The sequence below is a fragment of the Perca flavescens genome, chromosome 16 (genome assembly GCF_004354835.1).
Source record: "Perca flavescens isolate YP-PL-M2 chromosome 16, PFLA_1.0, whole genome shotgun sequence".
NCBI classification, from domain to species: Eukaryota; Metazoa; Chordata; class Actinopteri; order Perciformes; family Percidae; genus Perca; species Perca flavescens.
The window spans coordinates 6,687,299-6,706,296 of record NC_041346.1 but is presented as its reverse complement, the minus strand read 5'-3'; the positions used below and the strand labels follow the sequence as shown (position 1 = coordinate 6,706,296).

Here is an 18,998-nt window from a genome sequence, read left to right as displayed (position 1 = left end):
CCATTCAAATGTCTCCGCCCACCATCTAAAGTCAAACCACCTCTCTGTCATCATTTCTTTTTCCTATAATCCTTCAAATCATCCTTTTGTTTTTCTCCTCAATATTTGCATTGACAGACATGATGCTCAATTTACAACAATCTAATCTTCGTCATTCGTCACTCTTCTTTTTGTGAGCTACTTTAAACCACAGTGAGCATTTTCAGTGAGAAGAGACAGATTAATCCTGTCGGTAGCGATCAATAATTAACACCGAAAAGGCCAAGCTGTCATCATACCCCTGCTGTTTTAGTGGTAGGGATTAAGTCCTTAAAATATCTATTGGTAGCTTTTCCTGGGATGTCTCTCTGTATAAACCAGTGCTGTTACATTTAAAAACTTCAAACATAGAGACATTTGACCGATTACGTTAAAACCTTTATTTAATATCTTGTTGGTGGACTCTCTTTAAAATCCTTCGAAAATGTGTTTTCCTCCCTTTGCCTCTGTGAAAACTAACATATTATTTCTACAACGGAGACAAAGTTTGCCCAGAACCATCTGTACTTAGAGAGAATACATTTAATTTGGAAATCTGACTTGGATTTGGATAAAAAACACATTTAAATGATATGAATTATTTATTGATTTAATTAAAAGGATTAAGAGTGCATTATGTATAAAGATCTAATGAACCTGAAACACCCTCTACGCTCATTAGAGAGTTGAGCAGAGTGTGCGCACGTTGTGAACTCGCCTACGCAGTCACATTTTACTATACTGACATGTTGCTCCAGACTAGGGCTGGGCGATATGGAGAAAATCAAATATCACGATATTTTTTACCAAATACCTCGATATCCATGGTAAAGAACAAAAAGATCTGCTTTGCACATGGACACACAGGAGTATGTATACTATGTAACCAGAGACACAAACACACACAAACAACAGGCCTTTAATGGATAACCCAATACAACTTTATTAGTTTATGAAGCTGCAGGCTGTTTGAGTCTCACTAAAAGCAGCGCCATCTGTTTTTACCTCACAGATGTAAAGGATAACAGAGGAGGAAGAGCAGATAGACGTTCTGATAGGGATGCTGATGATGTGTCCGCGTACAAACTCTCTAGTCATCTCTTCTCTTTGCGGCATACACACATAAATAATGCCTGCGGCCACAGCTGTCGCCAGAGTGGAAGCATTATGTTTTTGGTTTGTCCATCCGTCCAACCCATTCTTGAACGCCATATCTCGGGAATTTCTTCGAATTTTTACTGTGACATCATTTCAACGCCATATCTCAGGAACAGAAGGGGAGACATTTGGTTAGATTATGAATTGGTGACAATAATCTTGAAACTGTGGTGATTGTACAGATCTTCTGTGCCGCTGGATTGAAGATGTATGTCAAGCATCCATATTTTGTCAAAATAATACACTTAAATTATTTTAAAGTCTTTACTACATTATTTATTATTATTTGAGTTGGTACGCTACTTCCACAATGCGTGTTCATGACTCAATCAGCTCCTTCTTGTGGGTTATTGGCTGGAATGCTGTTTGTTGTGGTTCATGGGGCAGGTTGGCGCAGTTTGTTTTTGTTGCCATTTGTGGAGCCTGAGCTGTCTTCAGAGACCGCGTTTTTTTTACAGTGTGTTCAGGGGACAGGCAGCTAGCGGATAGTGAGGAGATGTTTGCTGTATGTGACGAAAAATGTTAAAAAATGCGTCACATCACTTAGAGCACCTTTAAAGGGATACTTTGCCAATTTGAATCCAGCTCTGTGTCATCTTTGTGTGGGAAAACAAACAAAACATTGTTCATCTAAACACACTGTTAACACTGCCATGACACAGAGCTGGATTTAAATCAGCAAAATATATCTTTAAGTCAGTATATATGTCAGCCAATGTTTGCCTCTCAAAGGAATACCATTATATCCATATAAAGTCAATTAGTCTGTGTATGTTGGTGTGTATGTTGCTCACTAGTGTTAGCCAAAAAGAAGACAAATAAATTCTGAACATTATTTTTTTTTTTTTCTGGGCAAAGAATAAGAATCCTGTTCCTGAAATTTGGATTTTGAATACGTGTGGTCCTCCATGTTTTCCTTCTTCAAACTTGCCGGGGCCGGGAAGCTACGATACCCGTTAGCAGCATTAGCAGCACCTGTGAGTTTATCATGTGACAGCGAAAACGCAAAAGGCGGAGCAGTATGTCCTGTATGTCCCTTACCGGCACAGCCCACCTCCACTAGTAGTCTTACCCGGTGACAGAGCAGCAGGCTGGATTGTCCACCGCAATATTTCCACAACAACAAAAAACACAGCACAGCCGTCTCTGAACTTGCGTTGGGAGTTTTGTTGAAGTTGGATGTAGCTTGTCCAGTTTGTTTAATGAGCGGACACTTGCAAGCACGATTGGTGAACAGATGGCTGGCTAGCGTTAGCTTTCCACCGGCACACTCGTTCAACGCTCCCCACTGATGAGGTCACTTTACCGGCCACAGGAATCGAGCACCACCGCTGGTCTCCATGCAGGCAAAGCTTGCGTAGTGTGTCGAGTATTGCGTCCGTAATAAAGTGTCCTGCCTATTCTCCGATGTGTTCCAATGTATCCCGGTGGTACATGTGTGTGGTAGTTTGAATGCACATAATTGTTATGGCTGCAGCCTGGAGCGTCCCATATCATCCCGTCCCGTCTACTTTTCAAAATAAAAGCTCGCGTCCCAAAATTTCCGTCGGGATGAACAGTTTTTGCTCCTGCTGAGAAGCTAAGCGAGGATTCAAGGCAATCTCCGGAAAAAAGCCGACAGTCCAACCCCCTTTGGGCTATGCGGAAGTGGCTCCTAATACACAATGAATACAGGCTGTAGTCTTTTGCCTCTGGGCAAAAAAGCGTCAGATGACGCAAAAATCGTCATTTTGCGTCATCTGAGGTTTTTTTCCAGACCCACAATACAGAGATCTCCCCTCTCAGGGGGACATGAGGGAGGGAAGCATGGTCATTCAAAAATACTACCGGGGTTCTACTGATACAAAGCTTAATGCTAATCGGTGAAGTTTCCCTTTAACTTGTCCATGGACTCATCTCTTCTGCCAAGCTGGTGAGGTTTAACCTGTGATGGTGGGAAATGGTGTTGGTTAAAGGTCGCTTTAACTTTTGCTCCAACTACAAAACCTTTCTATTCCAGATGTCTGGAAATAGCTGCTTTTGGTACAAACGTAAGGAATGAGCGCTGATTAAATATACTGTAGTACTATCTTTGCTTCAGTTAGGTTGGTGAATAGTGTCACTCTGATTCTCACTGTACTGTTCGACGTACAGCGAGGTTATTGTGAGGAGATCAGAGCTCCTGGCAAAATCACTGGCCTCACTGTAATAAAGCAGAGTGTTAAATGTGCTTCCTCTCAGCTGAGTAAATTACTGTAGAGTCTTGTGACCCTCTCTCTAAATATACCACATTTAGCCATGGGGCAAACTGACCCCTGACTACAACTCACTAGATCAGTGGTTCTTAAACTTTCTTCAATAATGTACACACACACACACACACACACACACACACACACACACACACACACACACACACACACACACACACAGCGTTACCATTTTCCCAGAAAGTCGTGTTCTGGTCAGTGTGACCCTCTGACCACACTGCCATAATTCAACTGTCTGAAATCACAGCACAGTCTGAAATAACAGCACACACCATCTCCTTCCTATTACTGTGTACGCTTTCTATTCATCGGCTTGTTTTAACTTCTCAAACTCGGTCAGCTTTTCTTTTCTTCTTTTTAAAAAAAAAAAAAAAAAAAAGCCGATTTAGTTTAATTTAATTTAGTTAGTGATAACTTTAAATGTATGTTAACATGCCTCTCTGTCTGTTTCCACAGATATTTTGCGGGCATCACTATGACTGATGGGGATTATGACTACCTTATAAAGCTCCTTGCCCTGGGGGACTCTGGCGTGGGGAAGACCACCTTCTTGTACCGATACACAGACAACAAGTTCAACCCCAAGTTCATCACCACAGTCGGCATCGACTTCAGGGAAAAGAGAGTGGTGAGTTCCATGTAACGTTAATCCTCTTTTAAGAACAAAAGCAGGGAAATGTATGCATGTTCATGCTTCTGGTAGATTTCAGATATTTCCGCGTCTAGTTTTGAATAAAGGCTACTTCATATTAAGATTCATCCAACTAGACGTCGGTTTTACCAATATGCCAGCCTCCACACGCTCACCTTACAGGCTGGTAATCCAGACATTTTCTTTGGGCTTTACTTCTCAAAGAACAAACACTGGGTCAGGTCTGGATTTCCTGCTGCTTTTCTGTGAGCTGAGTACAATCATTATATTAACGTGTACAGGGAGGTCAAACCTGGGTCAGATCCACCATTAGCTCGGTATACATGATCTGTAAAAAGATGGCTTAGGTTAACTAGCAAGTTTCTAACATCATGATTGCTGTGGTATTATTACATAGACAAATAAAGGAAATCATCATATGATGATTTCCTTTATTTGTCAATTCTTCACAAAAGCATCACTGGTGGAGGCAAATAACTACAGGTTTTTCAAGCTATCAAACTGGAGTAGCAAATACTGAACTGGTTAGAGCAATGGTTCCCAACCTTTCTTGGCTTGAGAACTGTAGAAGTGAAAGCATCCATTAATTCAAAAGGGGGAAAAAAAGCAAAAGGTAGAGAAAATTCCCCAAAAGAAATAGAAATGTGATACATTAAACATATTCTTTATATATATAGATATTCCTTCTCATATTTTGTGACCCCTTTGATTTATTTTGCGACTCCCTGGGCTGGACTGCTATGACGGGAACCACTGGGTTAGAGGTTGCGACTCCCTGGGCTGGACTGCTATGACGGGAACCACTGGGTTAGAGGTTAAAATGCTGCTTAATAGGGAGCTGTGTGACTGATAAATTGAGTTATAAAGTGGTGAGCTTCCCATTCCTCTGTAGCTCCTTATATCTCTGCTGCATGCTAGTGGCCCGTGGCTACATTAGCCGCCAGTAGCATAGCACACCCAAAAAAAATGTCAGAACTGTCAGTTGTCGAGTTGCACTGTGGCTAAAGTATGCTATGGGTATCGCCACTGATTTTCTGAATCGATTCGATGCCGATTCACAATGTCCCCATACAATTTGATTGGCGATTCAGTTTGATTCAATTCAATATCGATTCTTTTAGGGATATTTCAATTACAATACCCATTTTTCGTGGATATGAAAGAGATTCTCAGAGAACTATTGCTGTAAAGTGTAAAATGAACCCTCTGACCTGGTACATTATGTTGATTGACATTAAGAATTGATCCCAAAGCAGTTATGTGAATGTACTTTTTTTTCATTTAACATGTACACACTACTTGAAAATCTGTGATTATTGATTGACCAGATTTTTTTGGGAGCGTTATTTAGCATGACATTTATTCCCTAGATCGTGTAGTTTCACATGATATCCATATCTCAAGTCTAGCTTTAAAACGGAGCCTTCTTAAACGATTGATTTCAGAATTTTATGAATCCATATCGGGTCATTCCAATGAAGATCTTTTTTTAATCGGAAAATCAATTTTTCAAACCCAGCCCTAGTAATGGAGTCGCCAGGTCTTGACAAGGAAGAAGAATGCGTGTAATAAAAAAAGATGTTATCTCTGGTTCTGCTGCATCGATTTTCATCTTTTTCACTGCCCGTCGTGAGTCCGACAGTGTTACAGAAGTGCAATGCTTCAGTCTATCTTCAGATCTATCTTTCGAATATCAAAACCAACAAATCCTTTAAACTAAACAACAAAGTAGCTTGTTTGTTATTGGCTTTCAAAATGACCCAAATGAGCATTTTTCTATCTTCAGCAGTGCCTGAAATGGGCCCTTACTCACCAGTACAGAGTACCAGCACTTCGGAATTTTGTCCACGAGTACCCTTACTTCTATTTGTTATTAACAGTATTATTAATAGGCTGATATTTATACTTAAGAGGGTATTCTCATATATATATATATATATATATATATATATATATATATATATATATATATATACACACACACACATACACACAGACACTGCGACGATTCAACTGTGAAACTGGCAGTCGAATCAGGCCCCGTAGATCAAATAGTTGACTTTTCGGGTCACCCATACAAGATATACCTGAATATAAATATGTCCAAGACACATGCTATAATCATGTCGTGGAACTGCTGAATTAGTGTACGGGCACCTTTTTTTTTTTTTGGTCCACTTCAGGCACTGTTCTTCAGGGTAAATACATGGAGATGTCCAAATGGTAGATGCAGTTATCTGAATCAGAGAGTGGGTGAGGCTCGCCTTGGTCTCACCCTGATGCCATTCTGCCTTCGCACGTTGTAAATACTGCCAATGCTGCTTTGATCCCACCGCTCCAGATGACTCATATAGGATTGATTATTGTTCCTCACTGTGTGTGTGTGTGTGTGTGTGTGTGTGTGTGTGTGTGTGTGTGTGTGTGTGTGTGTGTGTGTGTGTGTGTGTGTGTTAAGATCACACCCCGTGTTCAAGGGTCAAGAGTCAAACAGAAGCAGAAGTGTGAACACAGCTGTAGCTCAGTGCTGTCAGTAGCCAAATGTGTGTAGTGAATATGTCCGTCTCTTCTGTTTTCTGAGAAAACAGCTGAATATGAGAACCAGTTTACACTTCATTTGTTCTGCTGGGCTTTACATGACCGGTAGCTTATTGTGGCTAAGGTTAGCAAACAATAAATACATTGATAAAGACTCTTGACTCTACTCGTGCTGCTGTTGGCCCAATGTATTGGCACTTCACGTTATCTTGCAATTCAACAGACCTTACATTGTCGCGCATTGAACTGACTCAAATCAACACAATTTTACATCTATGTTTAAATGATTGCGTTTGGTACAAGCTGCTCAGCTTTTCACCAGTTCAACACGACAAGATCACATCAGCTCTGTTCTGGCCACACCTCACTGGTTACTAGTCAGTTAGGAGTTGTTTTTCCCTTTATTTCATATGTTTAAATTATCGCCTTCTCGCCTAGGATCTGAGGCTGGCTGTTCCTAAGAACGCGTTTCAGACTGACTTAAGCCCTGTGTGAACGCAGCCCCCTCATTCATTCGAACGGAGCCAGTCTGGCGACACAGCGGAGGTGCCAACGCAGGCTCATCTAGCAAAAAAGTTGAAATCAGGTTTAACTTCTGCTGCAACGCAAGGTGCTTTGGCCAGTCATATAGCGGTCATGCAAGTGACCACATCCCTGGTGGGTTATTTCGCAATGTGAAGGCTGTAGAAAAAGATAAAATAAGTGTTCCAGTGTTTACTTTCCAGAGTATTAAAATCTTGTCAGTGAGTATTGCCAAGCGCTGTGCAGTTTTTTGGCAACTGGAACACCCTGTCTGAGTCTGAGGCAAGCAGAATCAGTAATCATTTTTATATTGCTTCTCTTTTTTTTAAATGACAGCCCTAAGTTTTAATTTTCCAGTTCATATTGTTAGTTTTTGTCTCTCTCTCTCTTTCTCTTTGGCATTGTTGGTTGTTGGCGTGACAGCCATGCAATCCAGTCCTCCTAAAACTTGTTTCTTGAAAAAAAGAGAAACCGATTTGAATATCTTACAAGTTACGTGGTGTTTGACAGGATTATTTAGCCTTAAAAAGACCACAAACATCTTGGAAAAATATCATTGAATCATCCTAAAATTAGATATTATGAATTGCCCTTTTTTAATGTGTCAGTGGGACTATTGCAGAGTGTGTTAACTTATTCGATGATGGAATACCTGATTTATTTTATTATTTTTGTACGGCTGTTTGTGTGAAGACGTTAAACACTGATGCATATGAGAAGTTTGTTTAATTTCATTAAATGATAAAAACAAAACGGCATTTTGTGGAAAATGTGATTATATTCACCAAAGAAAGGTATGGGGGAAAAATGGGCAGTTGTGGCATTTGTGCCCAAACTCAATCTTCAACCTTCAAGCAAATTGCACCACACGTTCCACTATAAAGGACTCGCACTGTCAGAACGGTTATCATTTTCCCACCTGATGTAAAAGTCAGTTATCATCTGGAAAACGGAACTAAAAGCCCTGCAGAGTTAATCTAATTGCTGTCAGCGTGATCGGTGTGAACGCAGCTTTAAAAAGAGTGTGTCTCATCTGGGAGAGTGAGAGGTGTGAATGACGCCAGAGGCTTCCTGCAGAGACACAAACCCATCAAGCTGCAGCACACAGGAATTTCATCATAATTACAGAGTCAGGATCACCGTCCAGATCACTGCTTAGGCCCTGTTCACACCGGCATTACCTTGTGTCTTTGGTGATCTGTGATCCGATTTTAATGTAATGTGAAAATGCGGCCAATGAATCCTCAATGTGTCTTGGGTGCAGTCCAGGGCTGGAAATTAACACCAGCCACCAGCCAAAATGTGGGAAAAATATGCAACTGGCTGCTGGATTTGCTTCACTCACCAGCCCAAAAAAAACAAAAAAACAGTGGGAATCTATTAAGCGGCTGCTAGATGTTGGAATCCACCGTGGCAGGTGGACCAAAAAGTTAATTTTCAACCCATGTGCATTCAAACCTGTACTTAGGAATGTCCACTTAGGATCGTATCACCCAAGACGCGCGTTAATGCCAGGTGTAAACAGGAAAACGCATGCCTTTCCATTCATTTTGAATGGATGTAGTGCGTATAGGCTGCAGTCTGCACACTGATTCTCTGCTCCTGCTGTTTGCATTGCCTGATATCTGCAGACAGCTGGCTAGTAAGCGTTTGCTACCCAGCAAGTACGACGTTTTTCCGCAAACAAAGTTCAGAACAGAGGATTTTCCGCACATATTTGATCTGTCAACATAGTGTGTTGCCAGATAAAGTTGAGTGAGGGTCATGCCTCTGCGTCGGCAACACAGGGGTCATTAAAATGAATAGGTGGTGGTGTCTTTTTTTTTGCATTTTAATTATGTTTTTGAGGGAATGTCATCTGCAACTTAATACAAGGGCCCAGTGAATGTCTGTAGCTTCCCCTTTAATGGGATCCTACACAACACATTTCCTTCTCTTAGTTCAAACAAATACCTAGAGCTGCAATAGATCCTACCTCCTTAAAGGTCATAATTACAATACAGAGGTGTTGCATTCTGGAGACTGTAGTTTGCATCAACAGTTGTCGAAACAGCACACCATCACCACACATTTATTGTATCCGATGGATAAAAACTAAACTAGTGTTGTTTCTTTTTTCCTCAGGTGTACACAGCGTCCAACCCCAATGGGGCAACCACGGGGAAGACCTTCAAGGTTCACCTTCAGCTCTGGGACACAGCTGGACAGGAGAGGTAGGCTGTCCGTCACACTAGACTGCCTCTTTTCTTCCATCAGTTTACAGTTTTAGCTTTTGGTTACGCACGTCACTCTATACTAAGTCCACTTTTCCGAAATCCGCTCGCAGTTGTCCATCCACGATTCTATTTTACTTTCGATTTCAAGGTCACAATCCCATTCAATTTTAGATTTAAACAATTTTCTTTTCAGCAGTGACAGCAATGCCATAATTAGAGCTACTAAATGGCAGAAGGGTCCTTTGCAACAAAAGTTTGGAGTTTCTCAAAATGAACAAAGTGCAATTACATACACCATTGGTTTGCACGTGAATGCACCATGAAGTCACATTTCGATTGTCGAAATCGAAAGCTCATTTTGAACCGTTTTTGATTTCAAATCGAAATAGTGACAACCCTAATAGTACAGCTACAGATATAGATATACAGCAGTGCTTGTCTACCTTCTTGGCTTTTCCTGGCAGTCTTCTGCAGATGTGTCCAGACATCCAGCATTCCTTTTGTCATGTTCATGTACTTTATCTGGCATAACTGTCATAAACTTAATTCCTCAATGGGTTACAGTTATTTCCCCAGTGTGGGATTAATAAAGTCTATTTTATCTTATATTATGGTCAAAGATTAAAGCTTTGGTGTGTAACTTTTTCATATTAATAAAGGTTACATTCAAGCCATTGCCAAATGAGTTGCTACAAAGCTAATTAAGACTATCAGCTCCACACAACTCTCTCTGGATTTCTCAGTATGGCCGTGTTCAGGAGATTGTGGTGTCCAGTGACTTTCCCGCCCAGAAACTCGAGTGAAGGTAATGACCTCTTCTGAAGAGTCCATCATGTATTTTTTAATCCTCCGTGTTCTTCTTGGCTATTTTCAACTGCGTGGAGGAGGGGTGGGGGCGCGTGCGCGATCACGGAAGGCTTGTATCATGTGGACGAGCCGACAGCGTTGTTGTCATTACTTACAATTCCCCTTGCAGATTTAGATCCGGCCCGTATATCAATTTGGGTTCACAATACATTTTGGCCCGCCTAGTTGTGCGCCAAACCAAAATTTTTAAATGCAATTACCTGACATTCAAAGCAGATTATGGCAGATTTACCGAATCAGACCAAAAGGTGACAAATGTCTGAGAAAGCCACAAAAAAGTCTGAACAAAAACAAATACACTTTACATGTCTGGCCCTTAGTGTGATTCTCTTGTTCCAGTGTGTGGCCCTTAGTGAAAATGAGTTTAACACCCCTGCACTATAGCTTTAAAACGATAAAGATCATTGCTGAAATCGAACATGTATAATCACAGTGAATGGTTCGAGGGGGGAAACAGCAGATCAGTATCTTTTGTGTTTGTCCTTGGGTGTCAATCATACATGCGTGAGTGTGTGCGTGTGGTCTTTAATTGAAACTGGCCTCGTTCTTATGAATCTGTTTATAAAGGCCTGATGATGACTCACTGCAGTATGAGTCAGTGCTAGTTACATATGGTGACTGTCTTTTAACTTCATTTCTTCAGCTCAGTGTAACGGAACAAATTCTTATTCTCATAAGCTGATATTCATGATCCTCTGACCCAGTCATTGTTCCACGTGACCTGTGTGATCAGCTCGTCAGACTGTCGACTGTGGACACGCCCTAATATCTTCTGCTTAATCCTGATTGTTTGCATATTACGTATTTGCCAAATGTAAGTGTAATGTTTACACAGAGTCATGCTCCTTGCTGGTGTCACACCCAGAAGCCTAGCAGGCCACAGAACATACATTACTAAGTGTTGTGGATACAAACGGGAGCACACAATATTTACCCATGGTGCATTTTGTGTGTCCAGTAGTTTTGAAATGAGCAATATTTGCATATTCGTATATTACATAATATACTGTGTGTGTGTGTGTGTTTGTGTGTGTATATATATATATATATATAGGGCCCTATTTTAACGATCTGAAACGCAAGTATGAAACGCAAAACGCAAGTAGCTTTGTGGGCGGACCTCGGGCGCTGTTGCTATTATACCGGCGGGATAGATGAGTCTTGCGCCGGACGCAAATCTAAAATGGGTTGGTCTGAAGTAGCTAGGTGTGGTTTGGGCATAACGTGCAATTAACCAATCAGAGCGTCATCTCTCATTCCCTTTAAGAGCAGGGGCGCTTGTTCCATGGCGGATTGCTATTATAACGGCGGATTTGCCTGGCGCACGCCAGCAGGAGCTGTCCGGGATGCCTCAAAGTAATAAATGCCCGTCTTGGCCGGGTGGCGATGTTGCTGCGGCCTCTCGGGCGCATCTCCTTAAGTCTGGAGAGGATTGCTGCAGCCATGGAGCGTGGGCCTCCAAACGCACCACCTGCTCCTGTTGTGCCCCTTCCTCCTCCCCCCACTCCATCTCCGTCCACCCGCTCCATCCATCAGGAGCACATCGCGCATTACTCTCGGACCAGAATGCTGCGACTTTTTGAGGACTGTACTGTAAAGTGCCTCCTGACCAATCCAAACACCTGAAGCGCATTTTCAGTAATATTTTTCCTTGTAATTATGTATGGTTTGCAAAAATGGGAACTGCTGCGTCCGTTTAGATGAGAGAAGTGTATGCGCGTTGTGCGCACGCAACACGCTACATTATGGCCAAGCATGCGCCCCTAAAATAGCATCTGAGTAACGCGCTACTGACTTTAGACTAGCGCCACTGACTTTAGACCAGGTTTTTCCTGGTCAGTGGAGGAATTGTTTTCTGAAACTACAAAATAGCACCAGGGAACGTTTGCACCTGAACACGCCTCCTCTTTTCGCTGAACCGCCCCCGGGAGCGCAAATACATTCCCTATTTTACTGACGTGCGTCTGTGGAGGGAAAAGTCCGCTGTGCGTCGGGTGCAAAATAGGAATGATACATGCGTCGGTGTACAAATTGACAAACAATTGCGCTGAGTGCAAGATAGGGCCCATAATCTCTTTTGTGTCAAAAAATACTGTATGTCTGGAGGGGATCTTTTATGTAAATAAAACATACTATTGAAATAAAACACATACCATTGTTTGTGGCCTTAATGTCTTCATGCTGGATTTAAAAAAATCACCACCAAGACAAACTTCCAAACGGAGAAAGAATTTCGGTTTTTATTTTTTTCAGTTCACTGAAAAAACCATAACAAACCATTTTCCTGCAGCACTGTTAGAGGAACTGCAGCCTCAGACACGTCAGCTCTGACTTCAGATCTCAGCTGTGATGTTCATTTTTGTTTTTGTTGTGTGTTCCAGGTTCCGCAGCCTGACCACGGCGTTCTTCAGGGACGCCATGGGGTTCCTGCTGATGTTTGATCTCACCAGCCAGCAGAGCTTCCTCAACGTCAGAAACTGGATGAGTATGTTAACATAACACTTTCTTTATAAATATAAACCGTTACCTTACAGCGAAACTAGTTTTTCTCCTTTATCCAAATTCTGCCCAACACCAGATTTCTGTTTTACATTTAATCTCATTTGTTTGCTGTTGTGTATTTGAATCCATTTCCAGGCCAGCTACAAGCCAATGCCTACTGTGAGAATCCAGATATTGTGTTGATAGGAAACAAGGCGGATCTGGCCGACCAGCGTGAGGTTCAGGAGAAACAGGCCAAGGAGCTGGCTGATAAATATGGGTAGGTCGGTTTTTCCTCGTACAGTATTTGGTCCATGCGTTTTTATTTGGAGTAAGGATTAGAGATGCACGATATGGACTCATTTCAGCCGACACAATAACCAATAACTCCCAGCTTTTCATATTTTATCAAGTGTGTTTTATTAGGGCCCTAGCACAAAAGTGTGTTTGTAAAGATCATTATTTTTCTGCTCCGCAATTGCATTCTTGGGATGCTTAAAAACTCGACTTGAATATTATAACAGGAATGCAGTTGTAAAGTGTCTCACATTACACACACACACACGCACACACACACACACACGCTAAATGTAAGTAAAGCAGTGAGACAAAACAGACCTTTACAGATAGGCAGTACATGACTCTGGTTGTCATATTAACAATATCTCAACAAATTACTTCCTGTTAGATGAGGCAGAAATCGTTTCCTGGTGTTATTCCAGCCAGCCAAGACCATTGGTCGGATGTTGCTTGGCAACACAATTCTGTTCCAGGAAGTAATAAACTCTGTCTTAAACTCTGGGGAAATTAAAAATGTTTAGGGACTTAACGTCACATACTGTAAATGAAATGTTACATTTACAGTAAAATGTATCAATTGATAATTGATAGCTTGGGTCTAATTTAAACATCCCTCAAACAAACAAGGGGAGGTAAAATATGTATCTTTCTGTCTATTTTAAACAACTATTTCAAAAAGTGACAATCAAAGTATTATTCTCAATATTCATATTTATTAAGTCATTAGAATGTTCTAAGAGAATAAGTTCTAAGCCCAAAGTGTTGTCTAACAGGGAGTCTTATAATGACATGAAATTGATTGAGAAAATTTGCAAATCTATTGATCATTTATGACACTGTAAACTAATAGTTTTCAATATTTTACTCTCTCATAAATTACTTAAACAATCTATTATTAAAATTGTCATAGATTGTTTTTTCGATGACTTATTGTCTGTTTTCGGACTAAGTGGTTGTACATGATGGTTTTCGTACCTTGGATTGGATTCCTTATTGCTGATCATTTCCCAAACAATCCATCAGTGTATAGATGGTTTAAATTAAGTGTATTCCAGTTTACTGTACTGTGACCTCAATGAGTCAACTTAAAACAAGTTCATTATCCAAGTTATGTTAGCATCATGTGTTGATGCAGTTAGCAGAGACTGTTTAAGAAACTCAGATATCTCACTGACGAGATTTGACTCTGTGACAGCAACCTTTTGTAATGCAGAAACAACCAAACACATCTTAAGTGGTTGCTTCTTGTTCTGCAGGTTTGATTGTTTAAAATGTTTAGGTGGCGGAACATGTCGGGAACAGTCCCTTCCACCAAACAGTCCCTGCTAGTCCCTACAAAGCCTCCTGAGGGTCATTCAGTAGAAGAAATATTGATTTGGAAATCTATGCAAAGTAATTACTAAACTGAGTAAGCAGATTAATAAACAAATGGGTCTTGTTGTTTTGGTGCACGGATTAAAGTGTAAGGGTAAAAAAATATTTGGAGAAGCGCTTAAGATGTGTTCACAGCAAGAAATAAGACTCCGATCTTCAGAATTAAAGATTTGGGGGTTAGACGGTTGTGAAGCTATGTAATTTGTATACTGCTTTCACATAGTTCCTGTGCTTTCATTTACTTGTACAACAACGAAATACGGCCAGATGCATTCTGTAAATCTTCCCCTCAACCTTTTGCTCAATTTATCAATCTGTGCACACGGTTTCCACCATGTTTTGACCCCCAGCATGCTCCATAAGCAACTAATACACCTAAATGACCCTTATTGTCTGTTATAAACTCTCTATCAAGATGATTTTAATGGAAATTAACTGAAATCAATGGAAGCCAATTGAAACTTATTCCACATGAGAATTCTAATGTACAAATACTGTATGTGTGTGTGATTTTGAGTCAAAATTAAAATGCAATAATAATCCAATCAGCATTTTTAACATACCTGTATTGGCGTTCTGTTGCCATATTAAATAAAATCTTTCAAAGTTGTACCCCGCTCTAGAGTGGACAGTATTTCAATTTCAAAATTAAAATGCAATATAAACAACGGAGCCATATTTTCCATTTGTTAGCATTATTTAAATCACACTTACCAGGGCCCCACACTAACTTTTTGCCTTGGTTGCACTGGTGCGCCTAACTTTTTTTATTTAGGTGCACCAGCACAAAATTTAGGTGCACCCAAATTTTTCCTTGCATCGCCGTAACGCTGAATGGCGATACACAATATATAGCTCTGTATTTTTTTACAAAGTGGGCTAAATGTTCAGTTTTAAGTCAAAGCCACTTTTCACAAGCTCTTTTATTAAAACAGATTGTGATTAAAATAAAAATCATAGACAGGGTTTCCTTTACCAGTTTGAAAATATACAGCTGCAACACATATAAATGAAAGTTATCTAAAATAAATAGCCTAGGATATATATAAAAAAATATATCTGAGAAAGTTCCTTCATAAGCTTTCAACAACAATAACAGACTGATTAAAAGAGAAAGAGGACGCCCGGATAGCTCAGTTGGTAAATATAGAGGTTTGACTCTGACCTGCGGCCCTTTCCTGCATGTCATCCCCTTCTCCCTCTCTTTCCCCTTTCATGTCTTCAGCTTTCCTATCAAAATAAAGGGCGAAATCTTTAGGAAAAAAAAAAAAAAAGAACGACCGAAAGACCGAGGGAGTGCGATGGACTGTAGCATATGCTAGGCTACTCAGAGAGTGATGGCTGACTCATTAGCGCCGTTACACCCGTCTTGTGTAGGTTATGAAATGTCTGTATTGTCACTTTTATGAACTATGATCCAGCGGGCTCCGTCTCACACGCTATTACTCAACCAACTGAAGTTAGTTGCATTTAATAACTTCTAATGTGTGTTTCGCCATGGTGGCCGCAGTAACCGAGAGTTACAAGCGGAAACACTGGTACCAATACAGGTTTCCCTCTCATACTTAACAATATACAGCTGGGTTAATAACAATTAAAACTGGAGACAAATGTCTCCATGTTGCAGGTGAGCCGGCCGGTGTGTGAGTGAATGGGGGCGGGGCTGCACGGAGGAGAGATCCAAACACAGGCACGGCTTTCCAGAAGGAATTGGTCATGTACCGCAACATTAAACCATATCGATAGAAACGACTTTGCTTCGTTAGTGGAGAGCATAAACAGTATATAATGGACCAATAGACCCCGTGTCTCTGGACGGAGACCAGTGAAGGCTATTAGAAGCACTTTTCCGGTGATGGCCAGCTTTACTGCGCAGCCTCCAACTGAGAGAATGTGACGTGAGCAACCTGTCTGAAAGTTGTAAGTCTTCTGGTAGCTGTGCCAAGAGAAATCTCAATCATTCCCAATCTTACAGATACGGAGACTGTATGTGTATGTAAGGAGATAACATGGGCACAGGCTAATTATTGATCACTAACATGCTAGTTAACATTAGTAATTAAACCTAAACATCTCACGTAAGTCGAAACTGCCTGCGAGCTTCTCCTGTACTATACGGTAATTCCTCTACTATGCGACAGTAAGTCACTTGGTTATGACACAATCGTTAGCCTGTTTTTACAAAAGCGTCTGCTACGGAGCCATAACGTGAGGTACAAGGTAACGGAGCCTTTTATACATTGTCGTGTTTCTTTGGAACTAAACAACGGACAAATAGAGTCTTTAAACGCTTCAGATGTAAAGTTATTCGCAGTCAAGTGACGTAAAAAAAAAAGGTCGGTCAGCGGAATGCTAACAGGAGGTGATGGCCAGTTAGCAACAAAATGGCGCCATGATGGCTCGAGTTCTGAAGCGAAGCTTACCCCCTTGGTGGAGAGGCTGCGGATGCGAAGACGTTAGGAGCACCGGTGCGACCCGGGAAAAATCTTACTCGCACCCTTACAAATTTTGGTCGCATTAAAAAAATGATAATGCTATTGTGTTCAAGTTTGTATTTTAATTTTAATAAAATCCCCAGTGGGCTTCCATATGACAAATTGAAATAAATCAAAAACTGATGGGAATAAAAATAATAATAATAAAAAAAAGGTCCTAAAAAGTACTTCTGTTCTGGTTGGCCACAGGATTCCGTACTTTGAGACGAGTGCAGCGACGGGAGCGGAGGTTGACAAGGCGGTCCTAACGCTGTTGGACCTGGTCATGAAGAGGATGGAGCAGTGCGTCGACAAACCGCCCGCTGAGCCAGCCAATGGGAACGGGGCCACAAAGCTCGCTGATGCGCAGCCCAATGAGAAGAAATGTGCATGCTAGATGAAGAAGGCAACGACCAGTCAGCGCTCCTCTGTCCTTCTGTCCTTTCTACTCGCAACATTCCCTCCTTCTTTTACCTTCACCGTCATCTTTTGATTGCATGTGTCTTCATCTTCTCCTGTTCACTTTCTTCTCTTTAAAACTAACCTTTGACCATCTTCTGCTACTCTTTTATTTCTCCTTTTTTCTCCTCCCAAAGTGTCTGCCAGAGGGCAATGAAACAACCCTGTCCCCCTCTAGTGGATATTCGAGGTAATACAGTCTCAGCCTGTCTGCCTTTGAGCTCGGTTTAGGAGGAAATGAAAACAGGAGGGTACAGTTTCATCACTGTCAGACACGTAATGTGCCTCGTTTAAAACATGCAGCCTGGGAATTAAGCCCTGCACACTTCCAATTTGTCTGCTCGCAAGTGGTTTGAATGACTTAAATGGATCTACACAGGCAAAAGGAGGAAGGAGATTTAAAACTTTTAATTTGAACTCCTTAAGTTCATCACTTCTAACAGGGGAAAAATGTTGCCTCCTGTTTAGTCTGTCACTTAATGATGACAGCCTGATCCGGACCGTTAAGAGTTTAACAGCTGTGTGCCTGTGTACATAAAATCCTGGTCCTCTCCTTACACTTTTCCTCCTGTACCAGGGTGAGCAACTGTGACCAATTTATTTAAATTTTTTTGCCCCCTAGTTTCACACTGTTTTCAATGCTGTACCTGTATTAGCCATGTATTGTAATTTTTCAGTGTTTCAAGACGTTTTTGTCTCATTCACAGATGCAAGACGTTTGCTAAAAATGCACCACGTTGTATTTAATGTGCAGAAGTTGGCCACTGTGCCATGGTGGAGGTCTTAGACACCTGAGCGAAAATGGCTGTTTATTAAGCTAATGTCCACTTGTTAGTTTATATGGCTAACTTTAGGATATGTAATGACAGCTCAGTCTACAATGAGCTGTGCAGATAATTATTGGGCCTATATCAAACTTTATATTAGTAACAGTAAATACCCGACATAGAGATACCCACGACACAAAGCAGAGGAGATCCTACGTTATTTTTCATAACCGAACTGGTCAGAGTAGTTTTCTGCTAATTTCCAGTTGCTAGTGATTATTATGTAAAGCAGTATTACATATATTCATATTTTGGATCAACACCTTTGATGAATTGAATATTTTTGTTGGCACTAATTCAAAAAACAACCTTGGAAGAAATGTTGATATGACAGACTCACAGGCTTCCTGTTCGCACATCTGATTAGCAGCTTATGTAGCTAGCTAGCCACAAACTGGCTAACGTAGGTTTATCAGTGTTAGCAGTGGCTACAAGTGTCATGCTAGTATTAACAGATATAATATTTTTGTATAATTCTTGCCACACAACCAACATCTTGTTATACAGACTAGCCTACTAACTAGGTTGTTGCCGTTGAGCTGTTGCTTTCTGTGCCAATATTTGAAGTGTTCTCGATATTTCCCCTTTCTATCTGACTTTTGATACCAAAACAAGTTAGGCTAACGCAACCTACCCTGCAGTGCTTTTCTTTGTCCATTCTTACAGAACTGACTGCCATAGGATTTATTAGAAATAGCATTGTTTGAATATTTTTACATTACATTAATAACATTGGATATTTTGCTTAGTATATAGGCTACTTTTCTGTTTCCTAGCCCCACTACCAACTGTTTTTAAAACTTTAAAAAAACTTAGAGACACACTAAGCTATCAGCTATCTCTCTGTTAGCAGGCCGTTTGGTTAT

At 40.9% G+C, this 18,998-nt stretch overlaps 1 protein-coding gene across 4 annotated transcripts in view; it reads left to right on the top strand.

Annotated features, from left to right (window-relative positions):
- rab27b (RAB27B, member RAS oncogene family) overlaps positions 1-18,158 on the top strand; it is a 77,742-nt gene extending 59,584 nt beyond the window's left edge. For all 4 annotated transcript variants that reach the window (XM_028601448.1, XM_028601447.1, XM_028601449.1 and 1 more), the window contains 5 exons: positions 3,882-4,053; positions 9,259-9,347; positions 12,599-12,702; positions 12,855-12,978; positions 17,057-18,158. In XM_028601448.1, the coding sequence (XP_028457249.1) occupies positions 3,901-4,053; positions 9,259-9,347; positions 12,599-12,702; positions 12,855-12,978; positions 17,057-17,243 (657 nt within the window). In that variant the 5' untranslated portion in view covers positions 3,882-3,900 and the 3' untranslated portion in view covers positions 17,244-18,158. The remainder of the gene's footprint in view (positions 1-3,881; positions 4,054-9,258; positions 9,348-12,598; positions 12,703-12,854; positions 12,979-17,056) is intronic.
- The last annotated feature ends 840 nt before the right edge of the window (positions 18,159-18,998 follow it).